Below are 23,122 nucleotides of genomic sequence, written 5' to 3' on the forward strand. Positions count from 1 at the left end.
TAGTGTTGATACTGTGGTAAGAATATTCCTGTAATTTATTTTCAATACTATTTGTATTGAGAGCAATATGTTAATATGTTGATCGCATACATATACATCCCTCCAGGACCCGGAAGCGTGCAGGTAAGATTGCAGCAGACCCCTCCCACACTGGACAAAGACTTTTTCAGTCACTCCCACCTGGCAGGAGGCTGCAGTCCATCAGGACCAAAACCTCACGTCATATGAACAGTTTCTTCCCCTCTGCAGTTGGCCTCATCAACAGTCTCTCAGAAATATATACGTTTTTTATATAAAAAAATTATAATTCTAAAACATTTTTTGCTTTATCTACAAACAATTTTGCGACCCCCCCTGCAGTACCTGGGGGTCGCGGACCCCCCCTGCAGTACCTGTTGAAGACCTAAGATCTAGTGTTCATGGTTATTCACTTTATACTCAACTAAAGATGACAGCCTTTATTCCAAATGATGCTTTCTCGATGTCAGTGACAATGAGCAGACAATCTTTTCATATTAATCTTTGCACTCATCACCTTGTGTCTGTACTTATCCCTGACATGTGTTGAGGCTTTCTGTCACCCCCTCCAGACACACACAAACACACACGCAGTCAGAGGTCAGAGGTCACACCATAGTGCAGACCAACAGGAGAATAGTGCCATGCTCAGTGACACCTAAGATTGTTACTGAAATCAGGGGTCTTTGACCACAGGGCCATCTTCCACAATATAGATCCTGTGGTCAGGCTTATCAATGGTGGAAGGTGGTGGGGGTTAGACAGGTGGCAGCCAGTGGAAAGGGTTAGCACGAGATGGATCACAGAGATATGTAGAGGGGTTGGGTGTCTTAATGTCACTGGTCACGTTGTATTCTCAAACTGTGCTTCCATGACCCTTAAATAACTCTCTCCCTCCTCGTTGGTAAAAAGAAAAAAAGAAAAAGTTGCCCGGTTTCCCATGACTCCCCTCTTTTGTATGGATGAACAGATCATTCACACCAACCACTGCATCTCCCTTTAACCTCTGCTCAGCCAATTGCGTCTCTCAGCTGAAGAAAACGCCCAGTTCCGCTGGCATTTAACTGAAGGCGCCGCCCCCTTTTTCCTCACTATCCGCTGCTTTCATATTTTTGGTTTGACTGCGACAGCTGCCAATGTGTTCTTCATCTTCGTGAAGTTGGGACAAAACTGAAGGGTGAGCAGACATCTGTGTTTTTATTCTCCACAATGACAATAGTTGAATACTTCCTAAACAGACGGGGGCGCGCATCAGGACGCTGTGTCCTTTGCGCGTGTCCGCAGCTGCAGTAGATGCATGTTGTCACGTCCGCTCCTCAACTCATAAGAAACCACTCACAATACATACCCGCATGCATATTCAGCCGGGAGGTCTGATGTTGGTGTTCTGGTGTTTCAGCTGTAGCCTTCAGTCTCTGCCCGAGGTTGACGTGGAGTTCGTCCTCCATTGCCTGATTTGGGACAGAGCCTAATACGGGTCTTTGTCCTTTCACCAGACCCGTAGGCCCACTGGGCAGTTAAAATAAAAACATATTCAGTTATGACATTGACAAGGGCATCATGATGATCATTGTGACTGTCAGTAATTTATTATAAAGCTTACATGAAGTGTGGTGTCCCAAGCAGGTGAGGGTTCCCACGGAGAGGCCCGAGGGGGTCCCCTAAAATTAAGTGAATTAAATGAGCAGCAGTTCAGTTTCAGCACTGTGGTATTTACTCTCTTTGCTCATTATTACTTCACTTCGATATGTCAGCTCCACTGTGCACTGTGTGTGTGTGTGTGTGTGTGATCTTTTCATATTTAAATAAAAAATGTATTTGCATAGTCAGAGTCTAGATATTTCTATGAGGGAGTAGAAGTGGTTTGAAGGGTGAGAAAACTTATCCAACACAAATAATTCCAAGCAGTATTTTTACTACAATCTAGAGATCTTGAATTTCTATTGAAGGTGGTCTGATACAAAAACCTAATGTACATGCAAATGAAAAAGTTTATTTGAGAAAATGTTTGTCATTGCTTTGAACAGCAGTTTTATTTTTTTTAATTCACATTGGTGTTCTGGTTTATCAGACTTGGACATTGATGGACTGTTAAACAAACTCTCTCTCGTCTGCTATCATTAGCAGTTAAGCACAATCACATAGGAATTTGAGATCAGCTAGTTGGTAGGGTACACTGATTACATTTCTGGTGAGCAGTGTTAAAAAACAAAGTTGTGGAGCGGATTGTTGTACAGGTGGAAGAGCATTTCCCCTCTGTGTGTAACACAAATGTTTGTGCACTGGTTAGTTTTTGTAGTTTCCACACGTGTCTCAACTGGACTGATTTCAACATTTCATAGTAGTATATCAAGTTTATACCTGATCTGTGCCCTTCCTGCTTCTTTTCGCACACCACTCTGCCATTTGTTCAGGAGGTTGCACAATTTATGCAAACAGGAACTGAACACAAAGTTGTATTTTAAGGGCATCTTACACTCTGTCTGCAAGGAAAGCACTTCTTTCTTAATTCCACTTTTTAAAAGTTTAATGTGTAAGATCTGCCAGAATTAAAACGGAAACCATAAAACAATGAAGTAACATTATCAACAGAATGTGAAGAGGTAACTGCATGGACGTTATGTCAAAGACTTCTGTGTTGTGTTGCAGAGAGATCTACTATAATTAGCATCTAACTGACTAGCTGTGCTCCGTCCAGTCTGTAATACCACTTGTTCCTCTAGAGGTGATAGTGAGTCAGTGTAGCTCCACTCTGCCTTCAGTACAGAGGGAGAAGAGGCACAGCTGCCTGACTCGCTTGTAAATATTACAGTGATCTTCTGTGTCTGTTTTTTATATTTTGTTTATTGGATTACATTCAAAGTGGCAGAAACAAGAACCACCTCTCTTTGTCCTGCTGAGTGCCGGCTCGGCCGACCTCTCTCCTCCCCCGCGGGCTGCTCTCCTGTCTGCGCCGTCACCGGGAAGATGAGACGAATATGCGGGTCGTTTTCTAGTTTCTGCCACTTTGGATTTAGTCCAATAAACTAACGGATGGATCAGCCCCACGTGAAGATTACAAGACGGCAGATGTTTTTTGAACGGCTCTCAGTTTCAACAGTTTGGTAGAATTTTGGTGTTCTTGCCGACTGACTGGCATTACACAGGAGTAAATGCAATACACAATATAAAGGAATACATTGGAATACAATGCATGTGCCAAACCACAAAAAAAAAAAAAAAAAAAAAAAAAATATGAACATTAGAGATTGTATGGACCCGTTTTAGAGGTGAAATGTTGCCCCTATGTCTTTGGAGCAGCTGGCTCAGAATTGCACATTGAACCTTTAACTCCCTCCCCTGCTAATGGGAAGACTGATTATTAATCAAGTGTGTGTGTGTGCCCCCCCCTGTCATGCAGTGTGCACTTGCGTGCTGTGTGTTTGCTCAGAATTTCCTAGAATAACAGCCAAAGGTTAAGCTTCTTAAATTACAAGTAAAATTAAAAATGTTTGCAGCATAACATTTATTCCAAAGGGTGAAATTGAAAAATGTTTGACTCGTTAAAATGGTGTTTTACATCACAGTAGTATTATTATGCAAGTGTTGTGAAATAGGATGTGTGGGCTGTTAATGACACACATTTGCAGGTGTGTGTGTGTGAGAAAATGTTGGGCAAGAGAAAGCCTGCCCAACTGTTTTAAAAATGTGTGACTGAGAGAAACTTTGCATTGATACAAAAATCTTTAATACTTCAGTTACTGTCTTCAGAGGCAATTGGTTGACAATCATTTCAAATGTAATAAATGTTTTTTGTATCCCAAGGTTAATTTGGTCTAATCTTAGGAAAGGAGAAATAAATGTTCAATCTAAAAGCCTTGTTTCTTAGTGTTAATGCTCACACATCAATAAATAAATAATCATGTTCTGTGTTTACCCAGCATGCCGCTCGCTCGCAGCCTCTCTGTCACGTCCCTGTCAGGACTGGAGGAATGGGACGAAGAGTTTGATTTGGAGGACGCTGTTCTCTTTGAAATTGCGTGGGAGGTCGCTAACAAAGGTTTGTGTTATGCGAGTTCGGTCCTTGCGTGTGTATTTGTGTCTGCACTTAATTTTTACCATTTATTACATAAATGTTTTACATATAAACACTGAATGAAAATTTAAAGTTGCATTAGATAAAAGCATCAGCTAAATAAAAACTGTGTAGTATATCTAATGTTGTTTATTCACACAGGTCATAATCTTCTGTAAATTCTAGCTGTGAGACGTATGACTATAATTTGTGTATAAGGTTGAATCTCATATCTCTGTCTGGACTTTGTGTACGTGTGGCATGTTTGCTGCATGTGTAAAGTTGGAGGCATCTACACAGTCATCCAGACCAAAGCCCGTCTGACCGCAGAGGAATGGGGGGAGAACTATTTCCTGGTGGGTCCCTACGTGGAGAGCAACGTGCGCACTCAGGTGGAGCTGATCGAGCCCACTAACCCAGTGCTGAAGAGAACCATTGACAAGATGAACTCCAGTGGGTGTAAGGTACTACCACACCTACACAGTAAACACAACGCTTCTCAGTTAAACGTGTATGTTCCACTCAAGGGCGGTCATTCTTACTACACATAGTTGGAGGGATGATGTGAATGTGAACTACACAAACGGTTAGAGATCAACATTACCCCTCTTTCATATCCACCCCACTCTCCTTCTGTTGATGACCACGTCTTTTAGCCCAGTGACATTTCCTCACAAAGGTTAGAGGTTGTATCGGTGTCTCTTTCAAAAACCACACTCCAGAAATAGGTGAGTGTGAGTGTGAGTGTGTGCGCTTTATCGCTGTGGAATTATGGGTCAAGGCAAGGAGGGGTTTTTGTTTTTTTAAAGAGATAGTGCAGCCTATCTGGTTTACCTTGAACCTCACAACTGACTAGCACCAGAGAGTAGGTTTCTTAAAATATATTTATGGCTTATATTCTAGTTTAGTCATATTTGATGTTTGATGTGACTTACTTTTGATTGTGATTCTGTGTCAGCAAAATTAAACTTTTCATGGATAATCTTGAATAGTGTGGTTGGAAAATGTGTTTTTTAGTGGGATGAGTGCCTTGCAAATAAAGTACTATTTATATTTTTATTGACTCATTTATCTCTATTAAAAAAACAAACATGATTTTAAAGCAAATAGAAATTGCTGCTTCTCTTTATGCTAACGTGTTTGTGTGTGGCATTAAGAAAAGTAATTTTTCTCTTTCACCCTTTTTTCCATGTTCCTGCAGGTCTACTTTGGGCGGTGGCTTATCGAGGGCAGTCCCTATGTGGTTCTGATTGATGTCGCGTTCACCGCCTGGTCTCTGGACAGCTGGAAGAGCGAGTTGTGGGAGCTTTGTGACATCGGCGTGCCATGGTTTGACCGTGAGGCAAACGATGCCGTGCTATTTGGCTTCCTGACGGCCTGGCTTCTGGGAGAGGTCAGCAATAAGTGTCAAACAAGACTCTTTCTTTACAAAATTATTAAATGTATAACGTTTTAGCTGTGTTGTGGCAAAAGGAGGGGTCAACGACTGCACTTTTATGTGCACTTCAGTCTCTTGTGGCCCAAATGAGAATTATAACCACCCCTCTCACTTGCCTCGCAAGGCTTCCGTACAAAAACCTAGAACAACCATGGAAAAAAAAGATTTATGCATGTCAGTGACGTGCGGTGAGGTTCATGGCTGGGGAGGCACTCACTTTTTCAGTCAGATTTACAAATATATGAACCCAACTGAGTAGCTTATTCACCATTTTCTTGGCAGCATGAACATTGACTACTTTCAACTATTACATTCTTTATACACGTAAGGTACATATTTGGCCAAAAAGAACGTTACATTTATAGCGGCTCAGAGAGGTACATGTATTTGCTCTGCACCCTCCATAGCGTTTTTAGTCTGATGCTTTGATTAATTTTATACAGACTTCACTATTGACAAGATAATATTTTATTTAAGGTCAAAATGTAGTTTTTTATTTAAATATTGGATTGTTTTCTCTTAGTCAGATCCCATTTTCAATAAAATTGTGGTCTTACCTTTACTTGTAAAATCTTTGGCCGTCAGTCTGAGAAATAAACTAAACGGTGCTACAGTGCACCTGACTCTGATGTTAGCTAGCAGTAGCTTGTTGGCGCTACAGTGCACCTGACTCTGATGTTAGCTAGCAGTAGCTTGTTGGCGCTACAGTGCACCTGACTCTGATGTTAGCTAGCAGTAGCTTGTTGGCGCTACAGTGCACCTGACTCTGATGTTAGCTAGCAGTAGCTTGTTGGCGCTACAGTGCACCTGACTCTGATGTTAGCTAGCAGTAGCTTGTTGGCGCTACAGTGCACCTGACTCTGATGTTAGCTAGCAGTAGCTTGTTGGCGCTACAGTGCACCTGACTCTGATGTTAGCTAGCAGTAGCTTGTTGGCGCTACAGTGCACCTGACTCTGATGTTAGCTAGCAGTAGCTTGTTGGCGCTACAGTGCACCTGACTCTGATGTTAGCTAGCAGTAGCTTGTTGGCGCTACAGTGCACCTGACTCTGATGTTAGCTAGCAGTAGCTTGTTGGCGCTACAGTGCACCTGACTCTGATGTTAGCTAGCAGTAGCTTGTTGGCGCTTACGTCTCTGCTAGAAGAACAGCAGCTACACGAACCTGTGGGCTCACGTGCACCCACTTCAGTGCGGCAGAGTACTGTCTGCCTCACCTGGTGTTTTTTCACTGTGGTTTTATGTCACATCAGCAAGACTAAATATGTTACACACACTACATCATTAACTGGACTATGGAAAGTCAGGATGCATAATAAAAGTTTCTGTAAACATTATATTGGCGACATACAGAGAGCTAGCAACAGGCACGTCACCAAATGCATGCGCTTAACCTAGTTTGCGAGGGATTGCGCAATCCGAGGGGAGGCTCAGCTCGTCGCTGCCTCAGCTCGCAGCTCTCCTGTATCTGAACAGAGAATACGCAAATTCAGTGATTTTGACTATGAAAATTATTGGATACATATTTCATACAGAAAATGCATTTATAGCACAGACCAGTGGACAAATATACATTTTTATTTTACTGTTATTTGTTTTTTTACCTTTCATGATGACGGGGGAGGCTCTGCCTCCCCTGACTACACGTCCCTGATGTGTATGTATGTATGTATGTATGTGTGTGTGTATATATATTTATTTATTTATTTTAACCCTGTTTTCTCCCGTATGGCAGTATGCAGCCCAGAGTGAGGAGCCTCCACACATCGTGGCTCATTTCCATGAATGGTTGGCCGGGCTGGGCCTGGTGTTGTGTAGACATAGAAAGCTGCCCATCGCAACCATCTTCACTACTCACGCCACACTGCTGGGAAGATACCTGTGTGCTGGAAATGTGGACTTCTATAACAAACTTGCAGATGTACGTGTGTACAATTTCATTACAAACACAAATTAATAGAGGCCATTAAACCTATTATTCTAGGTCAATTAGAAATGAATGCATAATCAGACTAAGTTTCTCTTTTTAATTTAATTTTTTATATCTCTTTCTCTCCTGTTTGTGTCTCATTCAGTTCAACCTGGATAAGGAAGCAGGCGATAGACAGATCTACCATCGCTACTGTTTGGAGCGGGCGGCTGCACACTGTGCACATGTCTTCACCACTGTATCACAGATCACTGCCATCGAGGCAGAGTACCTGCTCAACAGGAAACCAGGTGCGTGGAGGTGAATTGAAGTGTGACATTCAGAAACGTCTTATCCTCATTTGTCACGGGTCTTACTGTGCGGGGATATGATGCAATTCTCACTGACGGTTTCATTATTTTAATTAACAAAATTGGATACCTATCTAAAGTTTGACAAATTTCTCTGCATCAATGTTTTGCATTTAATGTCCGTAACCTTTGCCATCGCACACAGACATTATCACTCCCAACGGGCTCAATGTGAAGAAATTCTCAGCAGTGCACGAGTTTCAGAACCTCCACGCTCAGAGCAAGAATCGGATTCAGGAGTTCGTCAGAGGACACTTCTACGGGTAAGACGCAGCCCCGCAACAAGGATCACAACATGTACAGCCGAAACATAGGAACTGAAGTTGAAACTTGATTTCTTTGCTAGTTACATGCTTTTCATCAAATTAATTGTGAAGGAAACAAATCAAAGAATAGTTATTTTTCTGTAAATTATAGGGGAGAGACATTGTAATCATCCAGTTCTTGTGACTGTTTTGTTTGCGTTTGACAATCAGGCACCTTGACTTCAACCTGGACAAGTGTTTGTTCCTCTTCATTGCTGGAAGGTATGAGTTCTCAAACAAAGGAGCCGACATCTTCTTGGAAGCTTTGGCCAGACTGAACTATCTATTGAGGGTAAGTGTTTATGTGTGCATACGTGTGTGTGCGTGTGAAGGACAAAAGTGAAATCTTAGGTGTGAAAATGTATATTTCTGTATGGTCTGCCTGTTGCAGGTCAACCACAGTGACGTGACCGTCGTTGCCTTCTTCATCATGCCAGCGAGGACGAACAACTTCAATGTGGAGACGTTGAAAGGCCAAGCGGTCAGGAAACAGCTCTGGTGAGGTTTCTTATGTTAAACCAGAAGATGCAGTATCTAACAAAGTGTGTTTTGTAAGCCAGACAGAGTGCAACACTCATCCATACTTGACTTGAACATGGAAAAGTGTTGGTTGTCTTATGTCGCATGTATTTTTATTTTTGTCCCTGACAGGGATACGGCTCAGACTGTGAAGGAACGTTTCGGGAAGAAACTTTATGAGTCACTTCTAGTGTAAGTGGACCACTTTCAGTCTACTTCATGAAACCTGTAAAATGTGGAATGACCTGTCTTGTGCCGAATTCATACCAGGGAGCGGCAAAGTGCGGCCTGCAGCAATATGTTATGCAAAGTCAGTGGAAAGCTGCGACAACCACTCCGACCTCAGCTGTTTTGGTATTGCAGCGAAGTGCGGCCGGACTAAAAAAAAAAAATGGGGATAGTTGTAACTTTTTGCAGCAAAGTGTGGCAAGAGTACCCACAGCCAAATGGTAAACAGATTCTTGTGACGTATTTTACAAATAACTTCTTCCTGCTTAAAACACTCCTACTGGCCGCAGAAAAATGTCATTATTGTGGCGAGCTACACTTTGCCACTCCCCAGGAATTCAGCGTTATAACACAATCTAATAAACAGAGTTAGAAACTACAGTTTTTAATAAACAAAATCTAGAAGTTTGCCATCAGACCTGGCTATACCTAGGTTTTAATCCCGTACAAAATGTAGACTTTGTCTGACAGAATTAAAATAAGCTGGTTAAGTGTATTTTTGCTAATGAATATTCTATTGTAGCCACTTTACAAGTTTCCTTAAGTCTAAAACGAGCTGTTTTCATTAGTGGGCAGCTGCCAGATGTGTCGAAGATGCTGGACAAAGAGGATTTCACCATAATGAAGCGTGCCATCTTCGCGACTCAGAGACAATGCCAGCCTCCAGTCTGCACCCATAACATGCTGGAGGACAGCGGCGACCCCATCCTTAACTGTGTCCGTCGTATCGGCCTCTTCAACAGCTCTGCTGACCGCGTCAAGGTAACGTCAATGCTGTCTGTAGTCCATAAATGGCCTATAAAGCCACAAAAAAGATTGCTTCTCACTTTTGTATGTGGTGCTGTTCAGCATGTGTGTGTGTATATATATGTGTATGTGTATATATATGTGTATGTGTGTATATATATATATATATATATATATATATATATATATATATATATATATATATATATATATATATATATATATATATATATATATATATATATATATATATATATATATATATATATATATATATATATATATATATATATATATATATATATATATATATATATATATATATATATATATATATATATATATATATATATATATATATATATATACAGTACACTAAGTTTTAATGTCTTTTGTTTCATCCTAAACCTAACAATGCATTAAATGTGTCTGTGCAAATCGCCATTTCAAGAGTGCACATGATTTGAGTTTCTGCAGCGATTGTCATTCCACACTGTTGTTGCTGTAGTACTGATACTGAATGTCTTCTGCCTCCTAGATTATCTTCCATCCGGAGTTCCTTTCGTCCACCTCTCCTCTACTTCCAATGGATTATGAGGAGTTTGTAAGAGGCTGCCACCTGGGCGTCTTCCCCTCTTACTATGAGCCTTGGGGCTACACTCCAGGTACGAAATGGCTATAGAGGGAAATCCTAAACTTGTATCTGATTGTCTTCTTGGCACATACTCTTTTCTTCTGTATTAAGTTGTATTTTGTATGTATTTACGTTAAAGTATTTTCTTTCTTACACATTTACTGTATTTTATATGTAGCTATTGTTGTTTTTTGGTTCATGTTGAAGGTCTATTGTCAGACATGTAATCGTTTTTCTGATAACTCAAAATAAAATGACTCTTAAACATAAGTAATGGGGCCCTACTGTTTGTCACCTTCAGCTGAGTGCACAGTCATGGGAATTCCATCAATCTCAACTAACCTGTCGGGCTTTGGCTGTTTCATGGAGGAACACATAGCAGACCCCTCAGCATATGGTGCGTTGTTACTTTTATCCGTTGCATAATCAAAGTTTGTCTAGCAAACTAAATAAGCAGCAATAGCTGATGCTTTCCTTCACATCATGCGGTTTCTTTTTGCAGGTATTTACATCTTGGACCGGCGGTATCAGGGGGTCGACGAGTCGTGTAACCAGCTCACGTCCTTCCTGTTTCAGTTTTGCAAGCAGAGCCGGCGCCAGCGGATTATCCAGAGGAACCGGACTGAGCGTCTGAGCGAACTCTTGGACTGGAGATACCTCGGCAGGGTGAGATGCCAAATCCCATGGACTCATTTGGTTCATGTGATAACTTCAAGATGTGTTAATGTTTCGTTTCTTCTCTAGTATTATATATCTGCCCGTCATATGGCCTTGGCTAAAGCCTTCCCCGACACCTACATGTATGAATTTCATGAGCCCACCTCAGTAAGTTACTTATTGTTATTTATAATTGAATCAAGGTGAAATCTTTACACCTCCACGCACTGATTTAGGATCCTGATGCCTTTTTGGTTCTCGTCTCTCAGACCTCAGGTTTCCGTTACCCCCCGACCGGCCTCTGTGCCACCATCTCCAGCTCTGTCCCGCCACTCCTCCCCTCACCACAGCGAGGCTGAGGACAACGATGAAGACGAACGTTACGATGAGGATCTGGAGGCAGAAAAGGACCGAAAGAACATCCGCCAGCCCTACGCCCTGCCAGTCAAAAATAAATCTTCTGTTGTCCTGGGGGCCAATGGAAATGGGGACACGAGTGACAAATATTGAGAAATGCACACATACGTACATGTTAAACCTCACTAGTGAAACTTCCTTGTGGCAATCCTTAAAGTCATCCATGTACTTTATAAATGAGTGCACTTGTGTGAATGCGAGTGATACATTTAATATCGACTTGTTGTGAAAAATAGCATCACTTTCCCAACCTGTTTGTACCTCAGGCTTTTTAAAAACATATCTGTATTTTTGGTATTGTTTCAGTTACACCAGCAGTGCAACTAGTGGTTTGCGTTGTGGAGTAAGTGCAGCAGCTAGAAAGGGCTAAATGATGGCTCGACGTGGAAAACAAATAAAGATTGCTGGATTTTGTAGTGTACTAACACTGAATAACACACTGTAGATCTAAAGAATTAGTGTATTAAATTGAGTGAGGGGGGGGGTTTTATACTTGATTTTAAAGGTGGGGTTACAAAAACCCTCACCCTCCTTTAACCAGATTATCTTCTTTACACATTTAAAGCCATTTTTCCTGGTTAAAAAAAAATCACTCGTGAAGACTGTTTCAGTTGCTGTGAGTAACCACAAAGAGCACTTATAACATTTTACTTGTGTGATGATGCAGTCGTCAACATTGTAGCATCTTTCTTTCACATGCCTTGTTTAATACAAAACTTCCCAGAATGGAAATAAAAAGTAGAACACATACACACGATAGCATCAGAAAACAAAAAAAGTTCTACTTTTTGGAATGTTTGTGTTTTCATTTTCTTTCTGCGCCTTATTGTATCACAGCCTTTCAGTGACGATCACCGACAAATAACCTCACAATCCTCATTAACTGTTTGTGTGTGTGTGTGTGTGTGGAGATTATTCCTGGGTTTGCCTGTTTCAAGTATTTATTTGTGAAGGGAATAGAAATTAGACAGACAAAGGGGGAAAAAAGGGACTGATCATTGTTACGATTACAGGTGAAGGACATAAGAGAGGGCCGGGAAAGAGCTAAACTTGTCTAATTGTAATGGAAGAAGGTTTTATGCTCACACTCCCTGTAAGAGTATTATCATGTGTTACAATCTTGCACCAGATAACTAATAAAGTTTAAATATATATATATATATATACACCTTAGTGTTTTACAAATGATAACTGGCTCTTCTTTCTTTGTATGCATGCACTTTATTGGAACACAAATATCTAAGGGTCTGTGGGTTTTTAAGTTCTCAGTAACAGACTGATCCAGTGACACCATCCACACAGCTGATTCATCTGAATCTTCTTGCTGTGTTGTAGTTAATCCTGCAGAGCTCTCGCCTCCTTCAGCACAAGTAAACTCGGCCCCCATGACCTTTGCAAACTAAGAAAAAAAGAATATGATAAAAATAGAATTGACAATCATTTACTTATTTGCAGACAAACAAACTCAAGATCTTTTCTCTAATTCTGACCTAAACGGTTATTTTATGACCGATTAATTCAGTCATTGTTTTCCACTGACGGTGAAAGTACATTTACTCTAGAACAGTTTTTAGGTACTTGTACTTTGAGTATTTCCATTGTATGCAATGTAATTCTGAGCCACCTGCTCCAAATAAATAGGAGGCAGTATTTTACCTCTACTACTGGGTCCATACAATCTCTAAACTCATCAATCATCAAAACCTTCAGTTATTGAAAAAAACATCAAAATGTGCAGGGATCATGGATGTAACGTTGACAAGCTCTGAGTCTGAGTCAGGCAGCTCTGCTTCTTCTCCCTCTGTACTGAGGGTAGACTGCAGCTACACGGACTCACTATCACCTCTAGAGGAACAAGTGGTATTACAGGCAGGACTGAGCGCAGCTAGCTGTTAGCATGCTAATTTCAGTAGATATCTCTGCAACACAATACATAGACGTCTTTGACATAACGTCAACACTGTTAGAGTTCAGTTTTAATGTTTTAAGTTTAAAGTCTTGCATATCTTACACATTGAACCTTTAAACTATGTGGGGCACCTTGAAGCACTGTTCGTTTTTTACTCCACTTCATGTGTCACATTTTGTCCAGACTAAACTACCTACTAGATATAAAGTAGATACAGGTACACAAGTAAAATGCTACCAATGAATAAATGCATCAGTATTAACAATATCTAATCATGTCATATGTAATAGATTAAGTACTTTAGATACTTTAATACTGTACTGTACTTTTACTTAAGTAAAAGATCTGACCATGCAGGACTCACCTAGTAAACTATTCCAGAAGGAGTTGTATGTTGCACTGCCGGTTACAGCTCCGAGTTTGGCTGGATTCCTCCTCACTGTGTGCACTGAGAAGCCACCGGGCCCAGTCACCTCTACCTCCACCACATGATAGTCTCTTAACCTGTGGCAGGAAGAGGGATGAAAAGTGTGAATATCAGAAAGGGTTAGGCTAACCCTAACCCTAACCCCATCAGGGCAATCAGACATCTAACAAGACTCACGCTGTGTCGGACACAATCTCTCCCTGAACACCAGTAAATCCGAGTGTCCCTGCTGCCACTGCTGCCGCTGCCATGGTGTTAACGTTGTTTGGAGCAAGTGGGCACAACTCTGCCACTGAGCCTCTGAATAAAACACGTCTGCCCTCTTCCTCCGTCCAATCAGAGAGGACGTCTCCTGTCAGCCGGAAGCAGGATGGATGCTTGGACATTCTTATAAACAAAGCCTGAAAGCAAGTCAAGAGAGGAAAAAGAGGTTAATCAGCACATGCCTCAATCTCCCTGTACCACAAACACCACACCTGCACTACCCCAGTGTTACCTTTAAGGCTCCACTATCATTCAGCCTCTGGATGTCCTGGCCTCCCCATAATGCACCACTGGGGACGTAGAGCGTCATACCATGCTGCTGAGCCACCTGACGCAGCTTTTGGTTCAGATCAGGATCAGCGAGGGCAGAGGGAGAGCCCACCTGAGAGGAGGAGAAATGTAGACACAGAAGAGGATGTTAAACTTTTGTAATTAACAGTTAAAACTGTTGAAACTTTGTCAGATCATGTGTTAAAATAGCTACTAAAAAAGCGTCCTGAAAATTGCTTTTGCAACAGTCACATCTCTCACACAAACAGAGGAAAATCTCACCATGAAATGAGACTGAGACAGGAAGTGAAACCCAAATTTCTTCACTATCTGCGGATGGCACACCTCCATAATCACATCACATCGCCTGTAAAACACACATTTTTAAAAACCTTTTTAAAAAAATGTCATGGAACATTTGTTGCATGTTGCCTATGATAGCACAAAGATCATAGAAAGATGAAAATACTAATGTTTTGCATATAGGTTTATAACACTTAAGTGTGTGTTTGCACCTGCTCGCAAAGGATGATAGTTCACCAAGTATGAGTTCATCAGGAACTAAACCTTTGAGCTTCTCAGAGTTTCTGTTCCAAACAAAACCCAGCGTGAGACCGAGAGCAGCTCCATCTTTAAGGATCCTCTCCACCAGGTACTGCCCTGAAGCGCACGCACACACACACACACACACACACACACACACACACACACACACACACACAGGCACACACACACACACACACACACACACACACACACACACACACACACACACACACACACAGGCACACACACACACACACACACACACACACACACACACACACACACACACACACACACACACACACACGTGATAGAATATTACAATAGATGAATAGATCTGAGCAAAAGACTCATGAGGTTGTATGTAGGTCAGAGAGTGTGTCAGAGGTTTGAGAGGGGGAGTTCACCTAGATGTCCATATCCTACAACTCCAATCCTTTGGGGGGATGAACTGGTTGCCATGTCCTGTGGGAAAAAAAAGCTCAAAACATTCAGCAACATACAACAACACCCCAACACACATACATGTCTGCTTTTGACCTTACTCCCTATCTTGACCAGTTTGACGCTTGCTATTTATGCTCTACTCACCAGATAATCCCACACCCCTGCAGAGTTGTGTTTCTCGCAACTTGAAGCACAACCAACGACTCCAGGAATTGTGGGCAAGCACAGTACAAAGTTTGAGTCAGAGAGGCCATAGTTAATCATTGTTAGTCCTTCCATATGTGGTATTATCACACGCTGAGCTCCTCCTTCATCCATTCAAACTATTTTAGTTTCAGGTGGATTCAGAATCTCTTGTAAAGTGCAACCAAGAACTACATGTTGTGTGACAGATTAGGCAGAAATTAATTCTCACATTACGTGTACTCTATCAATGACCGTATTTACAATTATTTTATTTGTCCAGCATGCACATTACGTTTCATTTTCATCAACTATATTGGTTTTATAAATATCCATATAGCTTTTCAGTCGTGTTTTTGGAGAAATCTGAAGCAGCATCTGTGAACTCAAACAATGCAATGTAAAATACAATTAAGAATATCCTTTGATCACAACCCCCCCCAAGTCATAGTTGTTGCAGAGATAAATAGTACATTTTTCATCACTTGTAAGGTTTATGATTCAAAGGATTTTCCCAAAGGAAGTTATTTTTCTGGCCCTTTTCCCAAGACTGATTTGTCATTGTCATCAGAAGCTCACATGTAAAGTAAGAGAACAACCTTTATCATATGAGTTTACGAGTAATTAAACTTTGCCCCTCGTGTGCTGATGTCACCAATATATTCCAGCTGAAGAGGTCAAAGGTCAGCAGTTTGTCCATGAGAACTCAAAACAGGGAGAACGTTGATTATCAGACTGCAATCAGGCAGCAAGGATCGGTCCAAAGTTCATTGTTGTGAAAACCCTACCAACAGACTGAGCGACGCAGAAGAGATTCGAGAGGAGGGAACAAGACGAGAGCATCTGAGGATTGTTTGTGTAACAAAGACAGAAAAGGCAGAACTGCAAAGACAGAAACTAAATAGAAGACAATTTCATCCAACTGAGACATCTGCTGGACCTACGACAGTGCTGACTTAGACGATGGACATCCTAGATACACATGCCTATGACAGGCGGCAGAGGAGAAACATGGTACCTAAAAATCTTTTACTCTTATTAGGTCAATCATCAGTCAATAGTTGTTTATGTTACTTACAACTTTCTGAGTGTAAAAACAATTAAAAATGCCTTAAATCAATATTTTTCATCTAATTCTAGTAAATTCATGTTGTGACTTGTCTTCCGTTTCTTTCTGTTCCTCCATCTCTATCAGTCTTGTGCTCTCCTTTTCTCTCTCTCGCCTTTCATTTTGTCCACAGCTTTGTACTTCTACCTGTGGAGTCCTGACTCGCCCGCGTCCATCACGACCGCAGGTGTCAAATCAGCACCAACAGTCCTATTGGCTGCAGCAGTGCTGAGCTGGAACGGAGGTCAGAGTGTCCTGGGTGTGGCAGGAGGACTGCTCTTCTCCGCTGTTGGTGACTGGTGCCTGGTATGGCCTGAGCTTTTTCTGCATGGTAAGAGTTTGTACATGAGTGAAGCACAAATTGGGGCATTTTCAAGAAGTAAAATTAAGCTGCAGGTTGGGCATTTTTCTGTTCATTGTTACGGTCAACTAGAGCTGCAACGATTGGTCAATTGAAAGAAAAACAATTGCCAAAAACAATTTTGATAATATATAATGTGGTGATAATCAATTAAATGCTGTTTTCAGCCTCTCAGATATGGACATTTCCTTCTTTTCTGCTTTACATAATGTTTAACACAATAACTTTGGGTTTTGGACTGACTAAACAAGATGTTTATAGACATCACTTTGGACTTTGAGAAACCGGGATGGACATTTTTCACTATTTTCTGACATAAAACGATTAATCAGTTATGAAAATAAGCGTAGGTTGCGGTCCTACAGTCAACAGTGAAATCAGTGCTATAGGCCTAATAGATAATATGTGCATTTGCTTATATAGTAATAATGATTAACTTCACCTTCTAATTTCAAGCTTCAAATAGGTTTTGTTTTTTTTACCTGCTATTAATTTATTTTACTCATTAACATCTCACACATCTGTTTCAGGAATGGGTGCATTTGGTGTGGCTCATCTGCTGTACTCACTCACCTTCCTCTCCGGTCATTATGCAGCATATTCCTCTTCCTCTTCCCTCTGGATCCGTTGTCTATATCTGATCCTGTTCATGGTGGGAGGAGGTTTCTACATCTACATATATCCATTCCTGCAAAAGGCGCCAGACTCAGATCTACTGATTCCAGCTGTGGGGGTTTACATTGTTTTAATTGTTCTAATGGGCTCATTAGCCATCAGAACACGCCACACAGCAACACTGTTAGGAAGTTTGTCCTTCATGGTGTCCGACCTGTCACTGGCTCTGCAAGTGTTCAAGGCGACGGCCCCAATGGAGCATGGTAACGCTATCACCATGGTGACATATTATTTGGCACAGCTGCTAATAGCCGTGGGAGATGTAAAGTCAGTTGAGAACAAGGATGACTTTTCAAAATGGAAGAGATCCTAAACAGCAGCCATGTGGCATCCCTAGAGTCTGATGTATATGTATCACCCTGGCAAAATACTAAAACTGCCTATAAATTCTTCTTGTAGTTTTTAATATCATCCCATCAGAGAGGAAAACATGGACTTACAGAGCAGCTTCAAAGTCAAGATGTTTCGCTTCCAGTTTGCATTTGAATGATCAAAACGTATAGTCATAGCATTTTAAATAACAGTCTACAAAAAAAAGAAACTCCACATATAGCAGTTTAGAATAATATTTGATTTAATATCTGTGCCAAAATATTTTAATGTTGTGTGACATCCATGTTTATGTGTAGGTTGTGCCTGTGGTGGAAATTGTGAGCCGGCCATTATGTGTACATAAATACACCAATTTGTTTTGTAAATAATAAATAAATACGGTGTAAAAACAAACAAACAAACAAACAATGATGTCCATAATTCGGAGCCATGTTTAAAGAGACTACAAGGAAATGAAAATACTTTAACTGAGAGACTTGAGACAAACCTACAACAATTAAAAAAGAGACACGTGTAACTAAGTTCACATTGGGATGTAAATATTAACACATCAAATAGAAACTACTTAATATTACCTGTGATGGAGATTGGTATTTGGTTAAGTATTACATTTATATGAAGAACTGAAAACCATGGACTGAAATAACAGCTGACTTGAAAAATAATTTTATACATTAGAGTTATTTACACAGTAAAATCCAGCTCCTGCATGACATGCAAAATATGGACAGCATCTGTTGTGACAAAAACAAAAACATCGCTTAACATCCACAATCATGAATGTCTTTGCACACCGATAACAAAAACAGGTGAGGTAAATTAGACTTCAGCGATCCATCCCATTGTCTTCTGACTGCTGCCCGCGGAAACAAAGAACCCTCAAACGCTCACAGAAGTCCAGTTCTTCCTGTTAGAAACAAAAGTGGGACTTTAAAAGATGTTCCATGGATTAAGCCTAATACTTCACTATGGGTTATTAAAAACAGATCCCTTCATTGGCCTAGAATTTAAATTTACTCGTGTAAAAGCATCGACGTGATGGCATCTAATGATCCCTTGAGAACGCACATGTTGGTTCTTTGTTTGGACTCACGTTGTTTCCACAACACTAGATGTTGCAGTTATGCTGTAATAGTTTTGTACATGAGAAAAGTGTCTTATAACCATCTCCGCATGATTGCTTAAGAAATAAAAATGTTTAGGTCTGAATCCTCACAATCCTTGAACCCAGTGTTATCATCTTTCACCATCAGAATCAAAAGATGTAGAAATTACCCGACTCTCTTCTTTTCCTTTGAGCTCTCTGGATCGCTGTCGGAGTAACTCCTCCAGACCCAGAGCAGGATTCCTGCAGTCTTTGAGACCCTGTGGAAAGTCTTCCACCAGACTAGACACACATCAGACACAAAAAAGTAGATTTACTAACGTGAACCAGGAATTAATGTCAACTTGTGAGTGTTGGAGACAGCGGAGACAGAGTGTGTCTTACCAGCAAAGGGCACCAAGCACATGTTCATGACAAGACGAGTGTGGTGTGCGGAGCACAGACACCAGCTGCTGCACCATACCCATGGAGACGACTGTGTCTGCAGGAAGATAGGCGTGTGTTAGACCCAAAGTTAAAGAACAAACTTTACACTTTACACACTCATCAAGTTTCCCCGACTACAATAAAAGGAGTACAGACTCTTAAACTTTGGAAGCGACTTTACTGAATAATCTGAGACCAGCACAACAACAACAACAACAACAACAACAACATGCATCATTTTGAATAGATTATGAAATGATCAGAGCTCATTGTAATTAGGCTCAGTTTACCCAAAATAAAAATAGTGTAAGCCACGTTTACTAAGAGTGTAACGATCCATCAATCTGGATCCATCCAATAGTGATGCAACGTGAAGACATCGACACACCTCTTAAAATACCGATGAGACAGCCCAACTATGTTCATGTGTGATAATGCTAGTCCCCGTCTTATTCCATTTCATTGTAGTGAGACTGGTTTTTTTTCTCAAACTTATAAATAAATAAGATAAATCACAGCCTTGTGAAACTTTACAACCACAAACTACAGACGAGGGCGTTCAGATGATTTATGGCTCTCTTAAGTATGTTGACAATAAAGTGGTTTCTGAGCAGTTTCCCAGAACCGAAGATTCACCATCCAAATGGCCCAAAATGCAATTCTTAGAGAAATCTCTAAATGTCAAAAGTTTGGGAAACCAAATCACAGGATGGATTTCCCCATAGTGTTCCTCAAGGTCTTAGTGTTTGGAGGGACTTTTGCTAATTATCAAAATCAAATTCTTGAGGTCAAAGATTTGTTCAATTTAGCACCAAATCTGTGTAACAAATGGTATCAACTCAAGAATTGCTGCAACAACTTATTCGACCTAATCGAGCATGAACATCCCCATCGTGTACTTCTCTCATAATGTTCTCAGCCCTTCTCATACACTCGAAACTTTCCATATTTGAATAAGCCCCTAACCAAACATTTATTACAGATTTATGACTAGAAAAATAGCATCACAAGATGGTCTGAATGCCAGCTTGTGTAACAAAACATATTGAATCCAATATTGAATATTGAATCCCGATGCCCAGCTTAGTTTAGAGGCACTGTCGCTCTCATCCGTACCTTTCTGTTCGGGATGTGACATCAGCAGGTTGAGCAGAAGGAACGCCGACTTGGTCCTGAGCTTCTCGTTGTCCGACTGCATGCCTCGCATCAGCACGGAGAAGCCATCGTGGGACAAGAATGCCTGGAGTCCTTCGTCCTGCTCTCGAACCAGACCTACAAAAGGCACAACAGGATACAGTTACAGTTTTGTTCTGAGGCGTAATGTACCCTCAAGATTCGTACAGCTTTTTAGGGTTAAAATGTAAAGATCTTTTTAAATACTTTCAAGGTACGTAAACCAAACATGTCCAGACTCTTAAAGCCTTTGTCATCACATGTTACAATAAATGCTATTGCGAAAAATATAATTTACAGAATCTCCTCAGCAATCAACGTATAATGTCAGTTTGTTTATTTAACCAGCTGTTCATATTTACTTTGATTGTAAGTTCTGATTATGATTATATATATATATATATATATATATATATATATATATATATATATATATATATATATGATGACGTTTAATATTTAGTTTAAAATATTATTTTACTAGATTATGTTTAAAACTATCCATTTTTTAAGGAGTATATCCAAATTCAAACTCTTAACCTTGAAAACCGTTAAAAATTAATAATTTCCCAAACTTTCAAGACCTGAACGTGAAGCGATTTGAACTTTAGCATTAAAATCTAGTCTAAAATCTTTACTCGCTCTTCGATGCTGTCAGACGCCCAATCAATGCTTCTGATTAAACTGATATTATCAGACAGTTTCGAGTAGACCGTATTGAGCATTAACGTGTTTTGTAGTGAATTTCTGCAGCTTTGTCTTAGATACTCACATGACACAGCGTAAAGGGCTTTTACTCTGACGGTGGGGTGGGGGTCTGAGTCCGTCAGCTGCAGCACCTTTGGCAGCGTCCCGATGCTAAACAAGTGGACCTGCACCTGCGGCATGTTCTGCGCACAGGAAGCGATGAGATGGGCAGCACGCCACCTCAGTCCGCTTCGGGCATGACACAGATACTGGGAGACGCACAAATCCAGTCCTCCAAGAGTCATTAGGTCTGTGAAGCCCAGGAAGAGGGGACACAGTCAGGATAGAGCCCACAAATAGTATGTTCACCCATAACCTCTTTGTAGCAAGTGGCTCTAGATCCATGTGATCTAAAGGCTGCTAGGAAAATATAATACTATTTATTACAAACCTCGAGCATTGTCCAGGTTCTCACACAACTCCGACAGCACCTCAAAGATTGATTCCCGCTCATCTTCATCCTCTTCATCCCTCTCCTCCTCTCCTCTCTCACTCTCCTTAACTCCCTCGTGGCGTAAGACAGCCAAGCACTGCTTCATCTGTTCCACTTCATCCATCTGCCCTTTGCAGACTTCTGCTAGAGCACCTCTCAGCCATGTTTGTCTCTGTAACAAAGAAAGCACACAAATGTTTCTCAATTACCTTTGATGTAAGTCCGAACCGCACACAAAAGCCCAAATGGACCAAAGAGTTCTTGGACTGAGCCAAATTGACTTGAGAAAGGGATTTCAGTTCAGAAGAACCCATGTGGAAGTGGGATTCATTTTGTTTTGGCTCTGATAGAAGCATAAGAAACAATGGCTACACATACACATATGACCTTGTGCTGGAACAATGCCTCCAAATTGTTCCGAACACTCAAAGTGTGCTTGTGTTTAGCCTTTTTAGAATATCCCACAGTCCAACCACAAGTCCAAAACGAAAAAGATGTTTATTTCAACATCATAGGAGATTTAAGAAAAACAACAAATATAATTTTTTTTTTAAAGATGAACCCAGTGAATAATACACATACATTTTGATTAAACAATCAAAAGAAGTTCTTACACCTAATACCCCGTAGATCTTTATTGTGTGGATGTATCTTTGTGGTATTAGTGTTCGGATGTTCCCTTCTTTATTCCATTTCAACCTATATTTTAAGCCTCCTGTGGACATGTAATCATTAACAGGTCTGTACCTCCTCGGACATGGGCTCAGCAGGGACAGGTGTCTCTGAGGGTGACGCAGCACCCACTGCCAGCTGCAGGACCCCCTGCAGGTTCTGAGGATATCTCCTGGTCTGTCTGTCTTCTGCCATGATGAAGTGCACCACTGAGGAGAGACAGAAGAAACGTCAGCAGGACAACTGGATTCAGCAATGACGTGCAGGGCCTGAGAATATGAATCCCAAACACAGGAAGCAAACCCAGCAGCCAGTTTTTAACTTGTAACGTTACTCTAAAGATGCTAGCATCACCCTGGTACTACCTCTTGGACCACAGCTGTTTAACGTTACATCACTAGACTCATGCTAAATAAACCCTTAATCTAAACACAACTTACCTTTACAAGAGTTCTATGAAACCGTGTTGGATGGACACGCGGTGTCTTTTTTAAACCAGCTGACTCCTCTTCAGACACAGAAACACGAATGCGCTAGAACATTCTAGCTGACACGAGTGGTAAGGAGGCTGCCATGTTGTACCGTAAACCTTGAACTGAACTGGCAAGCAACATTTATTTTTTTGCCAAACGATTTTATTCTACACAAAGTAATTTCAGTCTTTACATTCTCTTTGCAAAATTAGTCGTTCAAAATTATAATATTGTTAAACGGACAGAAATACAACCTGCTTCTAAAAGGGTACGAAA

The 23,122-nt window shown here is 40.9% G+C and overlaps 4 protein-coding genes across 4 annotated transcripts; 2 read left to right on the forward strand and 2 right to left on the reverse strand.

The window, feature by feature from the left end:
• Nucleotides 1-1,060: 1,060 nt before the first annotated feature.
• On the forward strand, nt 1,061-12,228 carry gys1 (glycogen synthase 1 (muscle)). Its single transcript, XM_029437834.1, is given in 17 exon segments — nt 1,061-1,195; nt 3,939-4,057; nt 4,355-4,536; nt 5,274-5,465; nt 7,243-7,428; nt 7,583-7,727; nt 7,933-8,050; nt 8,264-8,384; nt 8,484-8,590; nt 8,744-8,803; nt 9,409-9,601; nt 10,125-10,251; nt 10,522-10,617; nt 10,723-10,886; nt 10,965-11,045; nt 11,147-11,164; nt 11,166-12,228. Coding segments are annotated over 16 exon segments (2,130 nt in total). The 5' UTR covers nt 1,061-1,195; nt 3,939; the 3' UTR covers nt 11,388-12,228.
• On the reverse strand, nt 11,880-15,421 carry aspdh (aspartate dehydrogenase domain containing). Its single transcript, XM_029437038.1, has 8 exons — nt 15,302-15,421; nt 15,118-15,175; nt 14,680-14,824; nt 14,447-14,531; nt 14,127-14,276; nt 13,808-14,031; nt 13,568-13,707; nt 11,880-12,693 (listed from the first exon to the last, which is right to left on the reverse strand). The coding sequence occupies exons 1-8, from the start codon at nt 15,419-15,421 to the stop codon at nt 12,656-12,658; spliced, it is 960 nt and encodes a 319-aa protein (XP_029292898.1). The 3' UTR covers nt 11,880-12,655.
• Nucleotides 15,422-16,303: 882 nt separating this feature from the next.
• tmem86b (transmembrane protein 86B) lies at nt 16,304-17,909 on the forward strand. Its single transcript, XM_029436757.1, has 3 exons — nt 16,304-16,354; nt 16,536-16,779; nt 17,340-17,909. The coding sequence occupies exons 1-3, from the start codon at nt 16,304-16,306 to the stop codon at nt 17,795-17,797; spliced, it is 753 nt and encodes a 250-aa protein (XP_029292617.1). The 3' UTR covers nt 17,798-17,909.
• Nucleotides 17,910-18,040: 131 nt separating this feature from the next.
• Nucleotides 18,041-23,097, reverse strand: hspbp1 (HSPA (heat shock 70kDa) binding protein, cytoplasmic cochaperone 1). The gene is made up of 8 exons (XM_029436756.1): nt 22,814-23,097; nt 22,449-22,582; nt 21,660-21,873; nt 21,294-21,518; nt 20,465-20,620; nt 19,307-19,403; nt 19,093-19,204; nt 18,041-18,724 (listed from the first exon to the last, which is right to left on the reverse strand). The coding sequence occupies exons 2-8, from the start codon at nt 22,566-22,568 to the stop codon at nt 18,644-18,646; spliced, it is 1,005 nt and encodes a 334-aa protein (XP_029292616.1). The 5' UTR covers nt 22,569-22,582; nt 22,814-23,097; the 3' UTR covers nt 18,041-18,643.
• Nucleotides 23,098-23,122: the final 25 nt, after the last annotated feature.

The sequence above is a fragment of the Cottoperca gobio genome, chromosome 8 (genome assembly GCF_900634415.1).
Source record: "Cottoperca gobio chromosome 8, fCotGob3.1, whole genome shotgun sequence".
Classification (NCBI taxonomy): domain Eukaryota; kingdom Metazoa; phylum Chordata; class Actinopteri; order Perciformes; family Bovichtidae; genus Cottoperca; species Cottoperca gobio.

Excerpts from the sequence above, each read along its gene's own strand:
- tmem86b (XM_029436757.1), top strand. The coding sequence starts at position 16,304 with ATGGACATCCTAGATACACATGCCTATGACAGGCGGCAGAGGAGAAAC. Across the intron at positions 16,355-16,535 it reads GGCGGCAGAGGAGAAACATG|TCTTGTGCTCTCCTTTTCTC; the intron begins GTACCTAAAAAT and ends CATCTCTATCAG. Across the intron at positions 16,780-17,339 it reads GCCTGAGCTTTTTCTGCATG|GAATGGGTGCATTTGGTGTG; the intron begins GTAAGAGTTTGT and ends CATCTGTTTCAG.
- hspbp1 (XM_029436756.1), bottom strand. The coding sequence starts at position 22,568 with ATGGCAGAAGACAGACAGACCAGGAGATATCCTCAGAACCTGCAGGGG. Across the intron at positions 19,205-19,306 it reads GTGCTTGGTGCCCTTTGCTG|TCTGGTGGAAGACTTTCCAC; the intron begins GTAAGACACACT and ends ATGTGTGTCTAG. Across the intron at positions 18,725-19,092 it reads AAGGAAAAGAAGAGAGTCGG|GAAGAACTGGACTTCTGTGA; the intron begins GTAATTTCTACA and ends TGTTTCTAACAG.
- aspdh (XM_029437038.1), bottom strand. The coding sequence starts at position 15,421 with ATGATTAACTATGGCCTCTCTGACTCAAACTTTGTACTGTGCTTGCCC. Across the intron at positions 14,277-14,446 it reads TGTCTCAGTCTCATTTCATG|GTGGGCTCTCCCTCTGCCCT; the intron begins GTGAGATTTTCC and ends TCCTCCTCTCAG. Across the intron at positions 12,694-13,567 it reads CTTCTGGAATAGTTTACTAG|TTTGCAAAGGTCATGGGGGC; the intron begins GTGAGTCCTGCA and ends TTTTTTTCTTAG.